This window comes from Galendromus occidentalis, unplaced genomic scaffold (genome assembly GCF_000255335.2).
Source record: "Galendromus occidentalis unplaced genomic scaffold, Mocc_1.1 scf7180000077116, whole genome shotgun sequence".
NCBI lineage: Eukaryota > Metazoa > Arthropoda > Arachnida > Mesostigmata > Phytoseiidae > Galendromus > Galendromus occidentalis.
In genome coordinates this window covers 124,165-138,527 of record NW_003805104.1, presented here as the reverse complement: position 1 = coordinate 138,527, position 14,363 = coordinate 124,165, and the positions used below count along the sequence as shown (strand labels likewise).

The following is a 14,363-nucleotide window of genomic DNA, read 5'->3' as shown; positions in this document are numbered from 1 at the left end:
CACCCCAAAATGCGAGCAGTCGTTTTCCACATAAATATACACGGATTGTATTTATTCATCCAGGCTCAATTTGTCAAAAAATATCTGTAGATACCTAACGTACAGCATGTGAAGATGTGTTTGTTCCTAGACGTCAATCCTCCACTCGCTCCAACAATGTCTCATTCACGCCGAAGTACAACAAACAATCCAAGCGTTCCGAGAACGAAATACTTCAAACGAGGGAAATCGTTCATACAGATCGTCAACCACCCGACGTATGGAACGAAACCACGGGCTCGCCCAACAATATCCTGAAATAAAGTGAAGTCATTTCAGTACGAGTTCCAATGCCTGATGTCGACATCAGCATGGAATCCGAGCAGATGACGAACCTTTCGATCCAACCAGAACTGTCCGGGAGCGTAGAGACCTCGGTCGTTGACAGAGTTGTTGTCGCCTTTCGTGAGAATCTTCATTGTGCCGTCTTCTTTCTGATGGAATTTTATGACTCTGTGTACTATGGGAATGTCCCTCCCGTCGATTTTGAACACTACGATATCACCAATATTGACCGGATCCTTCTCGTAGTTGGTCAGGAACAACAGGTCTCCCCGTTGGAAGGCTGGTTCCATCGAACCTGGAATTCGCAAGAAGGAGGATTTTAGACGAGTCGAGCGACGAAGCGTGATCCCCAGAATAAAATGCAACATACGTCTCGATCGGAGACTGTGGAAACTATCGGCGACACATTTCGAGATTTTATTCGGCGTTCCACGAAACGACGAAGAAAAAATCGAGGATTCCAGGATATTCGAATCATTACAGGTTCTGAAGACTTCAGCATGTTCGGAACTTCGCGGACTCAAAAACGCAATCGAACACGTCCCGCATAGCCTCTAGGCTGAACTCATCCCGCGAGCAACATCTGGACTGCTCGGAATTCTTCTGCTTCGGGCCTCTCCCGATCTTCCACTCGGTGCAAGGCACCGATGGGTCACGCCATCATCTCGGTAGTTTCTGTTGACACATCTTCCCTTGAACCCACCTGAGAGAACGACGACGATGGGAGATCCGCTGCCTGTGAGAACCATCAAACCCTTCCAAATCATCAGAGCTGAAGCGACGATCATGAGAAAGTTCAGCACCTGGAAGGCGATTTGTCGGAAGGACATCCGTCGGATCTCGTCCGAGACGCCTATCATCGACAAGAGAGACATATTTGCTCGATTGAGGGTAACTCGGCGTGAAGTTTTCTTCAGCTCCGAGAACCGCCGGCGATTCCTAATACACGTCAAATGTTCGTCTGAACCCTCTCTCTTGACAGACGAGCTCGGAGGAGCCAGCGGCGCGTCGAGTTTCGTGAAAAACCCGCTTCCAACATCTTCATTTTCACGATTTCCCGTTGCCGCTCTGGAGCCCGGGAACCACGAGATCCGTCGATATGCTGAGATTCCTTTCATCCATTTGATCCCCGGAGGAAGAAAATCATCCACGGAGCCGCCGTCTGCATCTGTTTTGGCGCCAAGTTCGAAATTCTCGAGTCGCCCCGCTCGGCTCTCACTCAGCTGGGCGGCTGGTCCGAGAGGAGCGGTGTGACGAACGAGACGCTGCGCTGGAGTCGCACCGGCAACGATGTCATCGTTTTCACGGACCCCCTTTAAAGTGGCTTTGCTGATCTTCGTCTTGATTGTGAACTCGTTTTGTGTCGCGAGTGACGACGATCTCCATAAGGAGAGCTCCAACCACGGTGCGGTATCGCCCAGCCAAGAAGATGAAGATCACACCTATTTCGAACACTCTTCGATCCTTGGTAGGTGAATAGTCTTCTCGAGAGGCGAGGACGCTGATTGACGAGGACGACGACTGACTCGCTACTCATACGAATTCTTCGTCCGCGCCGTGTTCTGACGCGCATTGTCTTGAAGCAAGTTTCCGGATCGCCGAGTGTTCCCTAACGGTGAAGTTCGTGCGGCGACGCGGCTCCCTCTCTCTTGCGAGCTAGGCCAGAAGACAGACTAAAAATTGGCTAAAAAGAACGGGACGCGGCTGAGGCTTTGGTCAGGATTGTCGAATACTTCCTCACGCGTCGAGCAGATTGAGGATTTCCCCGGTCAGATCTGAGCTCAGAGCGTAGGATTCGCGTCTCCAGAAATTCCCTATCTTCATCTGAGCATCAGATGGGTCAAGAATACCGAGGCGCCTCAGGTTCTCGTCTCATTTCACTCGATATAAACAAAGACCGATCGCAGGCACTGAGCCACTCCGACACGAATGTCCGCTGATCTCCGTCGATCCCTGATTGGAGGAGTTGCTCATCTGGCCTCTACAGAGCACGCGTTCCAAAAGTGCTCATGGTCCCCGGTTTCACTCCATTTCGGAAACCGTCCAGATGCTTCACGGCTTCTACGGCACTAAGCATCCGATCGCAGTGCATTGTTACGGTCTTCGGCTCATCTGGAACATACTTCTCGCTTCTGGAATGGGATCGCATCAACTTTCCCTGCTACACTCTCGAGCTTCTGGAATGACATTCAAGCTGGGGTCTGGTGGCAGACGAGTCCGCACAGCTCCTGCTGGACGAGCTGATTCCTGGATAGCGAGCTTATCATTTGGGAAGGGAAGACACCGAGCCCAGGGATCCATTTTCTGAGAGTATACGCGAAGTCTTGATGAAACTCGGTTTCACGGGAAGCTCCATCGTTCGCGCGCGGTGTTCCGGCGCCCGCCAACTTCGATTGGGCGAAACGGGGAGTTCATTGCTCTGCGGTGTAGTTGCTTTTGAGAAAAGTCGTAGCCCGTGGAATCAAAGGGAGCTCAAAATCTTTTGTTGGGCTAGCGTCCGTCATTCACTCGGAGGTAACTGTCGCCTCCGAATCGAGGCTAGACGTTGAGCCACGCTCCTAGTCCCTCCCGATGGTCTCTACTGAAGATCTGCGAGACTAACCTGTGTGGATGTTCGAATTTCTTCGTCTCCCATCGCCCAATGCGTCCAGTGAACTCAGTTTGCCGCTCCTAGAGGTCCACGGTCGTCGGGTCTGTTCCTGCTCAAGATAGAGGAGATCGATTGCTGAAATTGAGGGAAAGTTCGACTCGTTGCTTTGAAAAACTCGTCCGGTAGCAGTGGCGTCCATAGGTTTTCGGGGACGTTGGCTTCACGAATTGCTTTTGGATTGTCGCTTCGGTGGACAACAAGTCGACTGCGGGTCGGAGACGATTTTTGCGCCAGTTTTTTTATCTTTTCTTGTTCTGTGATATGTTTTTTTTATTTTGGGTTTCTCCACTTTCACCTTCTCGCGTCTTGCGGTTCGAGTCAAGTCTCGCTTATTCTAGCGAAGCATTAGTGATAGATACCCGAACATGACGCGTGTCGTCGGAATTATCGGTTTCGTTTGCTGCTTGTTCTTTGTGACCGTACTCAACTCCTGCAGTCAAGCTCAAGAGAATCCAGGTTGGTTGTAGGCTCGGTGGCCGGACGCTGAGAGTCTGGCTCAGGGAACGGCTGGTGGGGCATTATGCGACAGATGGATGTTTACATCGCATCCAGATCCGTAGATCCTTGGCGGAAGACCGCCGCTTGCGTTGGATGCGACAGGGTCAGGTGGAACAGACCCGGAATCGGAGAGATGGCCGTCGATTCATGCCAGACAGGCGGAGGGGGGGCGAATGTTTAAAGGGGGGCCGAGGAGCGCTTCCGCTTCTTCCCGTCCACCATGACCCCCCATCAGAAGGTCGTTGCGTGGAAATTGCGAAGTCTTGACATACTTTATGAAGAGGAGCGGCCGTGCTTTTTCGAGAGGCGGGCCGCGGCGTGGTCGCTGCGAAGGACACGATTTCCAGATCCTATGAGGCGGCGGCTGGATCGACTTCCACTGAATTTCGAAATCTCGTGAATTCCAGGCAGTAGGAAAGAGGTCGAGGAGTTCGCAGACATGTCACCGGAAGAAGCTAAAAAGAGACTTAGAGTCATAGCGAATCTCATGGACACGAACCATGACGGCAGCGTTGATAGAAACGAGTTACAGAAGTGGATTCTCAATTCATTCGCGTAAGTTCCTCTTCCGCGAAGGGCCAGGCGCATGCCCAGCGGGGAGTCGGTGTTCCAGGAGTGCAGCCGTCGGTTCAAGTTTTTCCCATCGATCACTAATTTTAAATCGGCGTATGCTCATTATAGGTCCTTGACGTTAGAAGAAGCTTCAGAGCGTTTCGAAGATACAGATCGTGACGGCAACCGACTCGTTTCCTGGGATGAACACTCCTCCGAATCCTTCGGAGACGGGACCCGGCAATTCAAGACGACAGAGGCAAGTTTTAGCCCTTCTCCATCGCCTTCATTCTCGAATCTTGTTTGAGTCTGTCCGAGCAAGAATCTTTCGTGGACGAATTTCTCCCTGGGACCTCGTGAGCTAGTTTCATTGAGAGCATTCAATCATCATCTATGATACCATGACCACCCGTCTATGCCCACCCGCGAGCTGTTCTGAGGTCGATCACTCCGGGAATAAGTTTACGACGCTCCCTCGTAGAGTTTCTGCCGCGCAGGCGGCATCTGGAACTGATTCCAAAAATCTGGATTTCGCTCGCAGGGCTCCAGGGACTGTCCTGGAATTCAAAAGCTGGAAATTTCTGCCTTGAGTTCACTGCAGTGTATTTTTCCAGGAGAAACTCGATCACCAGTCTCTAGTTGATGAAGAGCGTGAACTCTTTGATCTCGCGGACAAGGACAAAGACGGATTCCTCAACAAGGAGGAGTATGCGAGACTTTCGCAGCCACACGAATATCCCGAAATGCAAAAGGTGATCGTTCTCCAGGCTCTCAAGAGGAAAGATGCCGATAAAGACGGTGAGGATCGACTCCTGAGGACCCTTCGCAGAGAAATGATTGCCCAAGGTTTCGTGAAATGATGTCTGTGCTTGAGAACGGGACTCCGATATATTAGACTGTTTTCCTCAGGCAAACTTTCGATGGAGGAATTCCTCGCGGATGAGAAACTGTCCAAGGAGAATTTGCTCGACGAGCGGGAGCGCTTCAGGCATGAGTTGGATAAGAACAAAGATTCCTATCTGGACTATGACGAGTTCTTCCATTGGGTGATTCCGGATAATAAGTAAGCTTGATGAGATCATCCGAAATTTTCAGTTTTCTCCCGCAAGCTGCGCGAGTATAGCTTGTAAGATCAATATCCGGCTTGCTCACATGAGCTTTGTTTCAGTCAAATCGCGGACTCAGAAGTGGAGCATCTGATGGAAAGGGCGGATGACAATCACGACGGAAGGTTGTCGATAGATGAGGTGGTCAAGCATCACGATACCTTCGTCAACTCAGAGGCGACAGATTACGGAGAACATCTTCTCAAATATAAGGACGAACTCTAATCGATAGAGATGGTTGCAAGAGGGTCCGCGTCATTCGCCCAAAACTCGAAGATATGTTCAGGCTCAGTACCTGCCTGAAAGGAGGGGAGGTCTTGCTCCCGTTACGCAAGTCGAGCTTTATCACATCCGTCGATGCCCATCATCACGAATTCATCCGCATCACGCAACAATGAATGTTTTCGAGACTCAGGTCGAGTCTCGAAGCATGCCGAGCAAATTCAATAGGATTGAGCGGGATTATCGGTGCATCTCGTCTCTGGATACAATAAAAAGAGTTGTGGTATGACCGAAACTTCTGTTTCTGAATCGAGATCATATCTAGAATGAATTATTTTACGTCTGAATGGCAGCGTTCCATTTCTCTTCATATGCTCCATTGTATGAGTCCTGCTGTTCGGATTCGACGAGAGCTCGATCGGTTGATACCGCCTGGAGTGACGTTCGCCACAGTACCTCTCAGCGATCTGATCCTAACTGGACTTGATTCGACTCTCGAGGACCGGGGTGCGTCGCAAAAATCAGATTTGGCTCGAGATCAAGAATCTGATTCGGCTCAATGATCAAAAATCACGGATACGACTCGTGTCTCCTCTGAATCGCGTCAGACACCGAGAAGCTCTCGATCAGTGTCATCGTGACGCGTGAATCGCCGGGGCTGTCAGCAGCGCTCGGAATCGAGAGGGAGACAAGATTCTTGCTTCAGGAGTCCGTTTTTCCGAAACTGAGTCGCGGGCCGCGGACTAAGTCAATAATTCACCGCCATGCGCTGGATTCCTTCGCCACCGTGGAGAGAGTCAATCTGCGAGCATGTGTGAATTGCGGGTATAGAATTTTCCCAAGTCTGAATTCCCCGGTCGGCAGGCTGACTACGTCTGCTCCGATGGGGTGCTCTCTTCCGAATACCCTTTCCCTCGGCCCTCGTCCTCTCCCTCAGGAGTCTTGCCTGAGAGAAGTCTATGACGATCAGGTTCCGAAACTTTCGAACGCTCCCATGGTGGAGTCTCTTTTCGCCGGTCGGAGCCCTCGGGCTTGGTATCGTTTGGTGAGATACACAATAATCAGTCTGGTCTATAATGTGCAAGTCGACTCGAACTATATTGTGGACACCCTTCTAAATCCTGTGATATTTCCTCTTGACAATTTGACTGCATCTCTCGGTCCCTACCTCGTCGCCTTGGTCGTCGTCCTCCTGTCGTCAGTGATCCTCATTTCCTACGTGCTCGGAATCGAATGGTACCTGCGGAAAGAGCTTCATAAGACCTTGGCTCTTGCCTTCGTGATCGGGCACTATCTCCAAGTGTGCGTGTGGACACACTTCTACAAAGGAGTGGTTACCGATCCAGGACATCCCACGGTTTCGGATCCAACGAACGCCGATGTGTGTAAACGCTGTGTGTTCCCAAAACCCCCGCGGACTCATCACTGCTCGGTGTGCAAACGATGCGTCCTGCGGATGGATCATCATTGTCCCTGGCTCAACAACTGCGTGGGATTGAACACCCATCGTCATTTCTACCTGTTTAGCTTCTTCACCCTGCTCGGCTGTATATTCATCGCGATATTCGGTCTTCCTGTCTTCTTCGAATTTTTATTCGTCAGTCGCGATGAAAAGTACTTCGCATCCGTCCCGAAGACGTATCTCGGGAAATGGGTCGTATCGGAAGCCTACGGCAGAATCGTATGGTACACATTCTCCATGGTCCTGAGCATCGGGCTCTGTGTTTTCGGGGTCTTCTGCTGGCACACTTCCCTGATCGTGGCCAACGAGACTTGCGTTGAGAATAAACAGAACTCCTACGAGAGGAAAAGATTCTCAAAGCTCAATATGCGGTACAGAAACCCGTACGACAGGGGAGTTCTCAAAAACCTTTCGGAGGTGCTGCTCCACGATGATCAGAAAAGCTTATGGTGGATACTCGTTCCCTTCCATCTTTCTCCCGACTCTTGGCTAGCGAGAATGGCGCACAAAATTTTCGGTAGGGCTGCGAAAACTGGGAAGATCGTCTAATACGACCGCGAAGAGGAAAATTTCGCTTGGAGAGATTTATTTTCATGAATGTACAAAAAATGTCGATATGCGAATCGTTTGAATAAACAACTCCAACGATGCTGGAGGAATTACTCTCGAGTGTGCTCCGTCGACCCGCCCGGGACTCCGGGTAACTCCGTTGTACATATCCGTCTCAGGAATCACGTTTAGTCCCGGCTATGGGAGAGCACTTCCTTCAATCGGGAGGTGAAAGGCTCGCAAGCAGCTGGAGAGTAGTATACGCCCGTAAGTTCAGATCAGGTAATCGTATTCGCAAAGAGTCGGCTCCATCGAGGGAATGATTCATCCTGGAACAACTAGTAGTCTCGTTTTTCTCCGATGCATGAATCGGAGGATCGGCAAGTAGCCCTGAATGTTTGCGACCCAATGAGCAACTGGTCTGCCGGTGATCGAGTTAGCGCCCTAAAGGGTTGGTAACCAAATCAACTAAGACAGCTTCATTCTGTATTATCTGGGCCCATCGTCGGATATCCCTGACCCTAGACCTCCAGCAGTAAGCCAGGTCAGGCTGCAGAAGAACCTCGAATGCCGTTGGTCCCGCGATAGGTTAAGCATCGGGCGGAAGGGGAGGAGAGGTAAACGCTCCGCCTGCTCAGTTAAAATCACGCGATGTATCCTCGATCTGTTGAAAGCAGGACTGAGTATTAAGTTTCAATATCAGATTCGCTAGGTGCCCTGGGAGGGGGGGCGTGGTCGGTATTTGTCCTTTCCTAGATACTTGTGATAATGATGATGCTACCTAGTGGCCATTTTCGGTGCGCGAGAACTGCACGAAAATGACCGCTAATCTGACTCCCGAAATTCGCGATCGATTTCTGCAGGTGAAATGACGGTCGCAGTCGCAGCCGTCAATATGATGTAGAGCCTGGAAGCTGAGGCGGAATGTCTTCCTTGCTATGTTTCCTAAGATGCCTGGAATGCCTGAGCAACCTGTATCTCCACAAAGGCTGCCTATCTCTCTGCCTGTATTTCCGATTCCTCTGCTTGGCACGCGTTTCCGTACCACAGCGAATCTTCATCCGAGTTCCCCTCCCTACTGGGGAGTCCAGTGAGCGATACAGACACTAAGTAAGCAATCGAGTCGAAAATTCGACAGACGGCTCGAAATGAACGTCCTGGAGTCACGAAGCTCACGTGCACACAAAAAGTGACTACGGGGGTCGACACATCTGCTTCCTTACAACTGGGATGCTCTACGTGCCTTCCGAAGTCAGAGTTCTCGAAGAGAGAGAAATGCGCCCAATTGGACGAAAAATTGATGAAGCTCGGCATCAATATTGCCACTCTAGTATGGCAACGATACAGCCCTCGACTTCCTGGAAGGATTCGTCGCGAACTTTCGAATGGTGGACGCTTAAACGCTATATGTCGAAAACGGAGCATGCTCTGAAAAGTTTCTGAACAGCGCCGAGACTGTGAAGACGGAATTCTGAATTTGAGGGGGATATAACATCAGAAACATGATCTGGTGCGGAGTTGAGGCCATTTTCTACATAGCTCCCGCACGGGAGCTTCTCGGCATTGAGATCGTTCAATGAGGGAGCTCACCGTGCTCTCTCTGAATTCCCGTCCCCGTCTAGAATATCCCACAACCCTTGGGTCAGAAGCTCATACCTTCAGTCGGGTCACAGAACTTCCTCAGAGGTAGCCGGCCAGCGGCGAGTTGCCCCAGCACCGACTCGTCTTGTGTCGAGCTGCCCCGGTATCAAGATGTCTGGCATCGAGCTGCCCTGCGTCGAGCTGTCCCGCTATCGAGCGTTCTCGGCATCGACTTGTCCGACATCAAAGTTTCGGCATCGAGTTGTCCTTTAGCGCTCCCTCGGTTTGACTGGCCGGATTCCCAACTTCTTCGCAATGCCTTCATGATAACTCCCATCGATATTCGACGATATCCTTTGCGCGAGATGAACTGTCCCCCTACAATGGGCTTCTTCTGCATAACTCATGTAGAAAACGCGATGAAGTTTAAGTTACAAACATTTATTCATTCAGTATCGTCGTATTTCCCGTGTTATGTGCAACCAACATTTGCCGCTGATACCCTCGTTACCCAGATTAGGTATTTGATTACCTTCCCGTCCAGTAGATATGAGAGACATGAATATGCTTTCCAACACAGACATTCCCCTTCCCCTTTTTTCCGAGTGTTCGATTCCCGCCTTCAAACCTTCTCAGCTCGCGGATCTGTGATTTTTGCTCAGAAACCTCCTTCCCGGTTGACGAACCTATTGTTCGCGCCGGAGGGTGGAACATTGTGGAAAATTGCGGCGATAGCCACAAGAACAAGGTACCGGCACGGGTGAGCGATGGAATGATTCATTCCATCGGTCCATTTCGATTCCATCGGCCTCAGACGAGTGTGTACAGCTCGGGACTTCCTTTCTTTTCTTCTCAAATCTTTGGAGCGTATATGTATGGTACATCGAGGATCATTCCTTTCGTTGGGCTGGTGGATCGGTCAGCGACTTCCGCAGAGGACAGTCATCTATGATTTCACCGTGGTATTGCATCAGTTGAGATCGTTGCCTAGGCGACCATTTCCAACGGAACGACCAAGGGAAGAAAAAATATTATTTTCCGGGACCCTCGTCGATGAGGAGTCCGCACGTCAAGGATTTCCGCTCCGTTCCCGTCGCCGATAAGTGATGAGACTGGAGTTTTAGGGGTTCTAGCGAGACCGGAAGACTTTTGATCTGTTTCCTAACATTTTCGTCCATTCCTTAATTCTATAACCGCTCCTCCCGCTGAAGTTTTTGCCGTGTCATGTCGCTCCGAGTTGGTTCCGTTCGCGACGACATGTCCTCGCTCGAACTCACAATCTCTCCGTCTGGGGAGAATCTTCCGGAGGCGGTGTTGACTTGAGCTGCTCAGAGGCACCGCAGTCTCCATCCCTTCCGATTCTCCTCTTACCTTCGATCTCCTTCTCTTCAGTCATTTTATTTTACATCGCCTTCAGTTCAAGACTAGAGCGCTCCCGATCATCATATATTTATAATCTACTGAGATCGCGGCCCGTGTCTCGATCGGAACACGATCTCAATTTGTCCGGATGTATGTGGAGGGCCAACGTGAGCGACTCTCCGTTGAGCGCTAGGTACGCTATGCAGCCGTTGTACCCGTTGTAGAAGGCCGACGGCAGACGGGCCGGTAGAGTGGACGCGCCTCCAACCTGCACAAGAATGAAGAGAAATGAAGAATCAATCGTATTTCGCCGGGCGCTAGGGTGACCGGTTCGTGAGTTGCGAGAGGAATGGAGCTCTTCTGACCCAACGTTCGGGTCTTCTCTCCCAAGTTACATCTTCATCATCATCATTATTCAGGACACGAAACCTACCCAGATGACCCCACTGCTCGATAATTCCTCCAGCGAGTGATCCATGGCGACGGTTGTTGTGAGAGAACTGTCGACTTGTAAGGAAGCCATCTGCGCGTTGACGGTAACTTTTGCGTGATGCCACCGTCCGTCGTTGAGATTTGCCGTGCTGCGTAGTACGACGGCCTTCCGCATTTCCCCGAGATTCAAGTTAAACTCGAGATGGCCTTCAGCCAGGGCTAGAGCCATGTAGCCTCCGTTAACCCCCACGGAGGCCGGGCCACCCTCGGCTACCCAGGCCAACAAGCCGTTGGTCTGCTTCGATCTGAATCTAACCTCGATGGTATCATCTTCATTGTTCTCCGCTCTGGAAAATAAGAGATCGATCAACGACGGCTGACCCGAGCCGAATATTCGAAATCCGAGAGATAAGATCCCCGTATATCTCAACTGGGGCGTTCACTCACTTGGAGACGAATCTATGGGGTATATGCACATAAGTGTGACCGTCGAAGAGCACCGGCTGGCTGAGTTCTTCTTCTCTGGTCGAGAGCACTTTTTCACAGTGCTTACCGCCGAAGTTTGGCGCGCAAGAGCACGTGTATAGGTTCAATAGCGGCGTACAGATACCGCCATTCCTGCATGGCCGGCTTCCGCACGGCGCCCCATGGTACTGCGATACCATGTGCGATGAGCGGGCCCTCGCCAAGAGGTTGTCCCAAACCGCGCCGTTGACGACTATACGCTGGATGGCGCCGTCGAAACCGGCTGTGGGGCCGATATCTTTCGGCAGCGGAGTATCCCCCGACACTCCCCCTATGTACAAGGGCTGATCCAGATTTAGTTCGTCCAGTGATCCCATGGACACGGCTTGAACCACAGGTCCTCGATCGACTTGTAGAGAACCTTCCTTCTTACTTCTGGTCACTCGGATCGAGTGCCATTCGTTCAAACTGATCATGTTCGGTGCTCTGCGAAAAGAAACAAGCCTTGAACACGAAAATACGGACCATTCCTAGGGAAAGCGTGAATCAGAGAACGCACACTACGCATGAGCGATAGTGCGAATCCGCGTATCCACAAGTTCCGATGTACGAATCGGACTCGAGAGGGTTGCGCATCGCAAGATGGATCGAGGATCTAATGCCTGGGGTAACACTCACGTCAACACGACGGTGGAAGAAACATTAACACCTCCACCGCCCAGGTTGTATCGGTATTCAACATGTTGAGAAACCAGTGAGATGGAGAGGAAATCACCCTTCCCAGTGGTTCCCTGTCCGTTGTACAGTAGAAGTCCGGTTGATGCCCTTGGCATGAACCAGATGTCGATCGTGAAGTACTGAGAGATCCCTTGCATGGTTGGCAGGACCAGGAAGCTGTATCCACTGAACAACACGACCGAGTTCGGTCCCGCTGCTTTGATACCTGCGGGAGAAAGTACAAGATTTGCGGTCTACTCGAACTATTCCCGCAGAGCTCGACTTCGGGCACAGGAAATATAGTCCTTTCGCATAAATAATCTTGATGGTCTTTGCCCGAGCAGCGATTCTCATCCCAAGTGCTCGGGGCAGACGACTACTTACTCGTATCGCAGTATGTCCCGGATTTCCCAGGGGGACACTTGCAGTAGAATTTGTTATCGTCCGTGGGAACGCACGTCGAGCCATGAGCGCAGGGATGAGTGGAACACTTGTGGGTCGCGTCCTCACAGTCTCTCCCACCGAATCCGGGACGGCACTCGCACCTGTACGAGGTGCCGACTGGCTCGCAGAGCGCCCCGTTCTTGCAGGGTGCAGCAGAACAAGCGTTTTCAGTGCACTCGCCTGGAAAGTCGGGAATTTTTCTTCGTCACCCGGCTGTGGTCTGTTCTCTACGAGAATCTATCGAATTCGTATCGTGATAGTCACGGCCGGCCGACGGGAAAAACTTACGAATGTTGTAGGCGCTGAGGATGTCTTTGGACTGAGGGTATTTCAGGTTGAGGTGTTTCTTCCCTACCCGAATAAGACTGATGCAGCCTTGGAAACCAGTGGAAACACCGACGTTTTGAAATATTCTGGAATAATTCAAAAGTTAGAGCGTCGATCCGATCAGTCATGCAGTAAGATTAGTTCTTCTCCGATGCCGTGTCTCGCGGCAGAGTTTCCCAGAGCCGAATGAGCGAGCGATTCTCTTCCCGGTCGCTCGTGCGGGGAATATGCAAATTCGTCTCCCCGCGAGTGGCTACTCTCGTTTTCTTGGACCGGGATTATCTGAAAATTTCCGAGCACGTCCCCCATAGGACTCACCCCTCGATCCGTTTAGGGACAGATCCTACGTAGAGGTTTTCGGCGAGATCGAGTGATTTCAGGATCCCATCTGATCTGCCGGTCACCTCGGCACCGTTGTCGACTTTAAGCACTCCATCTTGGTGATAGCGTCGAATCATTACGTGATGATATTCCCCAGGAGTCACACGCTCGTGAGACTTCAGTGTAACCGTACCTGTTGATCAAATCGAGTTTCCTCTCGTTAGCCTCCCGACCGACCTTATTCGCAGCAAAATGAGTACAATCTAATTTTTTTTTCGACTGCTGGATCGTCTCCGTCGCAAAACGTTGCGATGGTGATTCTCTTTATCGATTTCATCGGGGGACGCACCACTGCCCAAGTTGTATCGAAACTCGACGTGGCCGTCGCGAAGAGCTAATGACAAGAAATCTCCCGCTCCTGTCATAGTCTGTCCGTTGTAGAGAAGTAAGCCGTCGCTGGAGTAGGCCTTGAATTCGATTTCCAGAGAGAGCCCTTGGTAGGCTTGTAATCGTCGCAGTTCTAGATATGCTTTCCCGTTGAAATGGGGGACCTGAATTAGAAGGATTAGAATTAGACGGAGGTCGCATGATGATCTTTGGAGAGCTTCACTCTCTCTCCTGAGCCGAGAAGAAAAACTGAATGGCAGACCTGAATCGAGTCATCGTTCGTGAACAGACTATTCGATGCCTCGGTCGGCCTGAATTCGTCGGGCAGACTGGACATGCTTATTTCCCGGGTAGACTTGTGGTCATCATCCAAAGTCCAACGTTCCACGGTCGAGCGTCGCATAGGGCCGGATGTGGGTGAGATGTCCTCTGCAGAAGCCAGAAAGGAATAGCGTAAATCGAGAGATGTCGATTGCCGAATAATCGCTCGAGCTTCTTTAGGGATGATTTTCGTCTGGGAAATAGCTCCTCACGCACCCATTTGACAGTGTCCGAAATGCACGATTGAGATGTGCTTTTGGGTTCGGCAGCTGAATTCGCGAAGTTGACAAGCGGAGCCGTAGGAGTTTCCGTCGGACCCACAAACCGGTCCTCCTGTATCTTCTTCAGGAGAGCATTTAACGTCGCACATACATAGCGCTTCACCAGGACCCCGCTGCTGGCACACGGCGCCATGACGGCACACTAGAGTGGCACAGGTCCCGCTTATCGGTCGAACGAGAGAGGCTGTCGAGTGAAGGAGCAAACATGAGTCAAGCTGATTGAGGCCACAGTCGATACGTTTCCGCTCTCCTTCGCGCAAACATTCCCGGAGCGTCTCCTCAATTCAATTCTCCAAGTTCTTTCGATCCACAGTGGGTACGTTCCGAGATTCCGATTGCAGAGCTCGGCAGAAGTTCAACTC

At 51.2% G+C, this 14,363-nt stretch overlaps 4 protein-coding genes across 4 annotated transcripts in view; 2 read left to right on the top strand and 2 right to left on the bottom strand.

The window, feature by feature from the left end:
• Window positions 1–23: 23 nt before the first annotated feature.
• On the bottom strand, window positions 24–1,273 carry twr (signal peptidase complex catalytic subunit SEC11 homolog C twr). Its single transcript, XM_018638594.1, has 3 exons — window positions 1,028–1,273; window positions 375–619; window positions 24–293 (listed from the first exon to the last, which is right to left on the bottom strand). The coding sequence occupies exons 1-3, from the start codon at window positions 1,197–1,199 to the stop codon at window positions 162–164; spliced, it is 549 nt and encodes a 182-aa protein (XP_018494110.1). The 5' UTR covers window positions 1,200–1,273; the 3' UTR covers window positions 24–161.
• Window positions 1,274–1,534: 261 nt separating this feature from the next.
• On the top strand, window positions 1,535–5,647 carry LOC100905569 (reticulocalbin-2). The gene is made up of 6 exons (XM_003740949.1): window positions 1,535–1,792; window positions 3,880–4,027; window positions 4,154–4,283; window positions 4,639–4,822; window positions 4,934–5,087; window positions 5,193–5,647. The coding sequence occupies exons 1-6, from the start codon at window positions 1,615–1,617 to the stop codon at window positions 5,353–5,355; spliced, it is 957 nt and encodes a 318-aa protein (XP_003740997.1). The 5' UTR covers window positions 1,535–1,614; the 3' UTR covers window positions 5,356–5,647.
• A 699-nt stretch (window positions 5,648–6,346) lies between these two features.
• On the top strand, window positions 6,347–7,363 carry LOC108863906 (palmitoyltransferase ZDHHC16). Its single transcript, XM_018638585.1, has one exon. It carries the CDS (start codon window positions 6,347–6,349, stop codon window positions 7,361–7,363), a length of 1,017 nt encoding a protein of 338 aa, XP_018494101.1.
• A 2,227-nt stretch (window positions 7,364–9,590) lies between these two features.
• Window positions 9,591–14,363, bottom strand: part of LOC100897335 (agrin-like) — a 75,764-nt gene continuing 70,991 nt past the window's right edge. The window contains 10 exon segments of the mRNA XM_029110794.1: window positions 9,591–10,574; window positions 10,740–11,085; window positions 11,186–11,689; window positions 11,882–12,146; window positions 12,305–12,544; window positions 12,653–12,777; window positions 13,010–13,205; window positions 13,362–13,563; window positions 13,662–13,828; window positions 13,937–14,185. Coding sequence (XP_028966627.1) covers window positions 10,395–10,574; window positions 10,740–11,085; window positions 11,186–11,689; window positions 11,882–12,146; window positions 12,305–12,544; window positions 12,653–12,777; window positions 13,010–13,205; window positions 13,362–13,563; window positions 13,662–13,828; window positions 13,937–14,185 — 2,474 coding nt within the window. The 3' untranslated portion in view covers window positions 9,591–10,394.

Coding starts and splice junctions, on each gene's coding strand:
- twr (XM_018638594.1), bottom strand. CDS start 1,199: ATGTCTCTCTTGTCGATGATAGGCGTCTCGGACGAGATCCGACGGATG. Junction 620..1,027: donor CATCGTCGTCGTTCTCTCAG/GTGGGTTCAAGG, acceptor TGCGAATTCCAG/GTTCGATGGAACCAGCCTTC. Junction 294..374: donor AGTTCTGGTTGGATCGAAAG/GTTCGTCATCTG, acceptor ACTTTATTTCAG/GATATTGTTGGGCGAGCCCG.
- LOC100905569 (XM_003740949.1), top strand. CDS start 1,615: ATGTCATCGTTTTCACGGACCCCCTTTAAAGTGGCTTTGCTGATCTTC. Junction 4,028..4,153: donor TGGATTCTCAATTCATTCGC/GTAAGTTCCTCT, acceptor TGCTCATTATAG/GTCCTTGACGTTAGAAGAAG. Junction 4,823..4,933: donor GAAAGATGCCGATAAAGACG/GTGAGGATCGAC, acceptor TGTTTTCCTCAG/GCAAACTTTCGATGGAGGAA.
- LOC108863906 (XM_018638585.1), top strand. CDS start 6,347: ATGGTGGAGTCTCTTTTCGCCGGTCGGAGCCCTCGGGCTTGGTATCGT.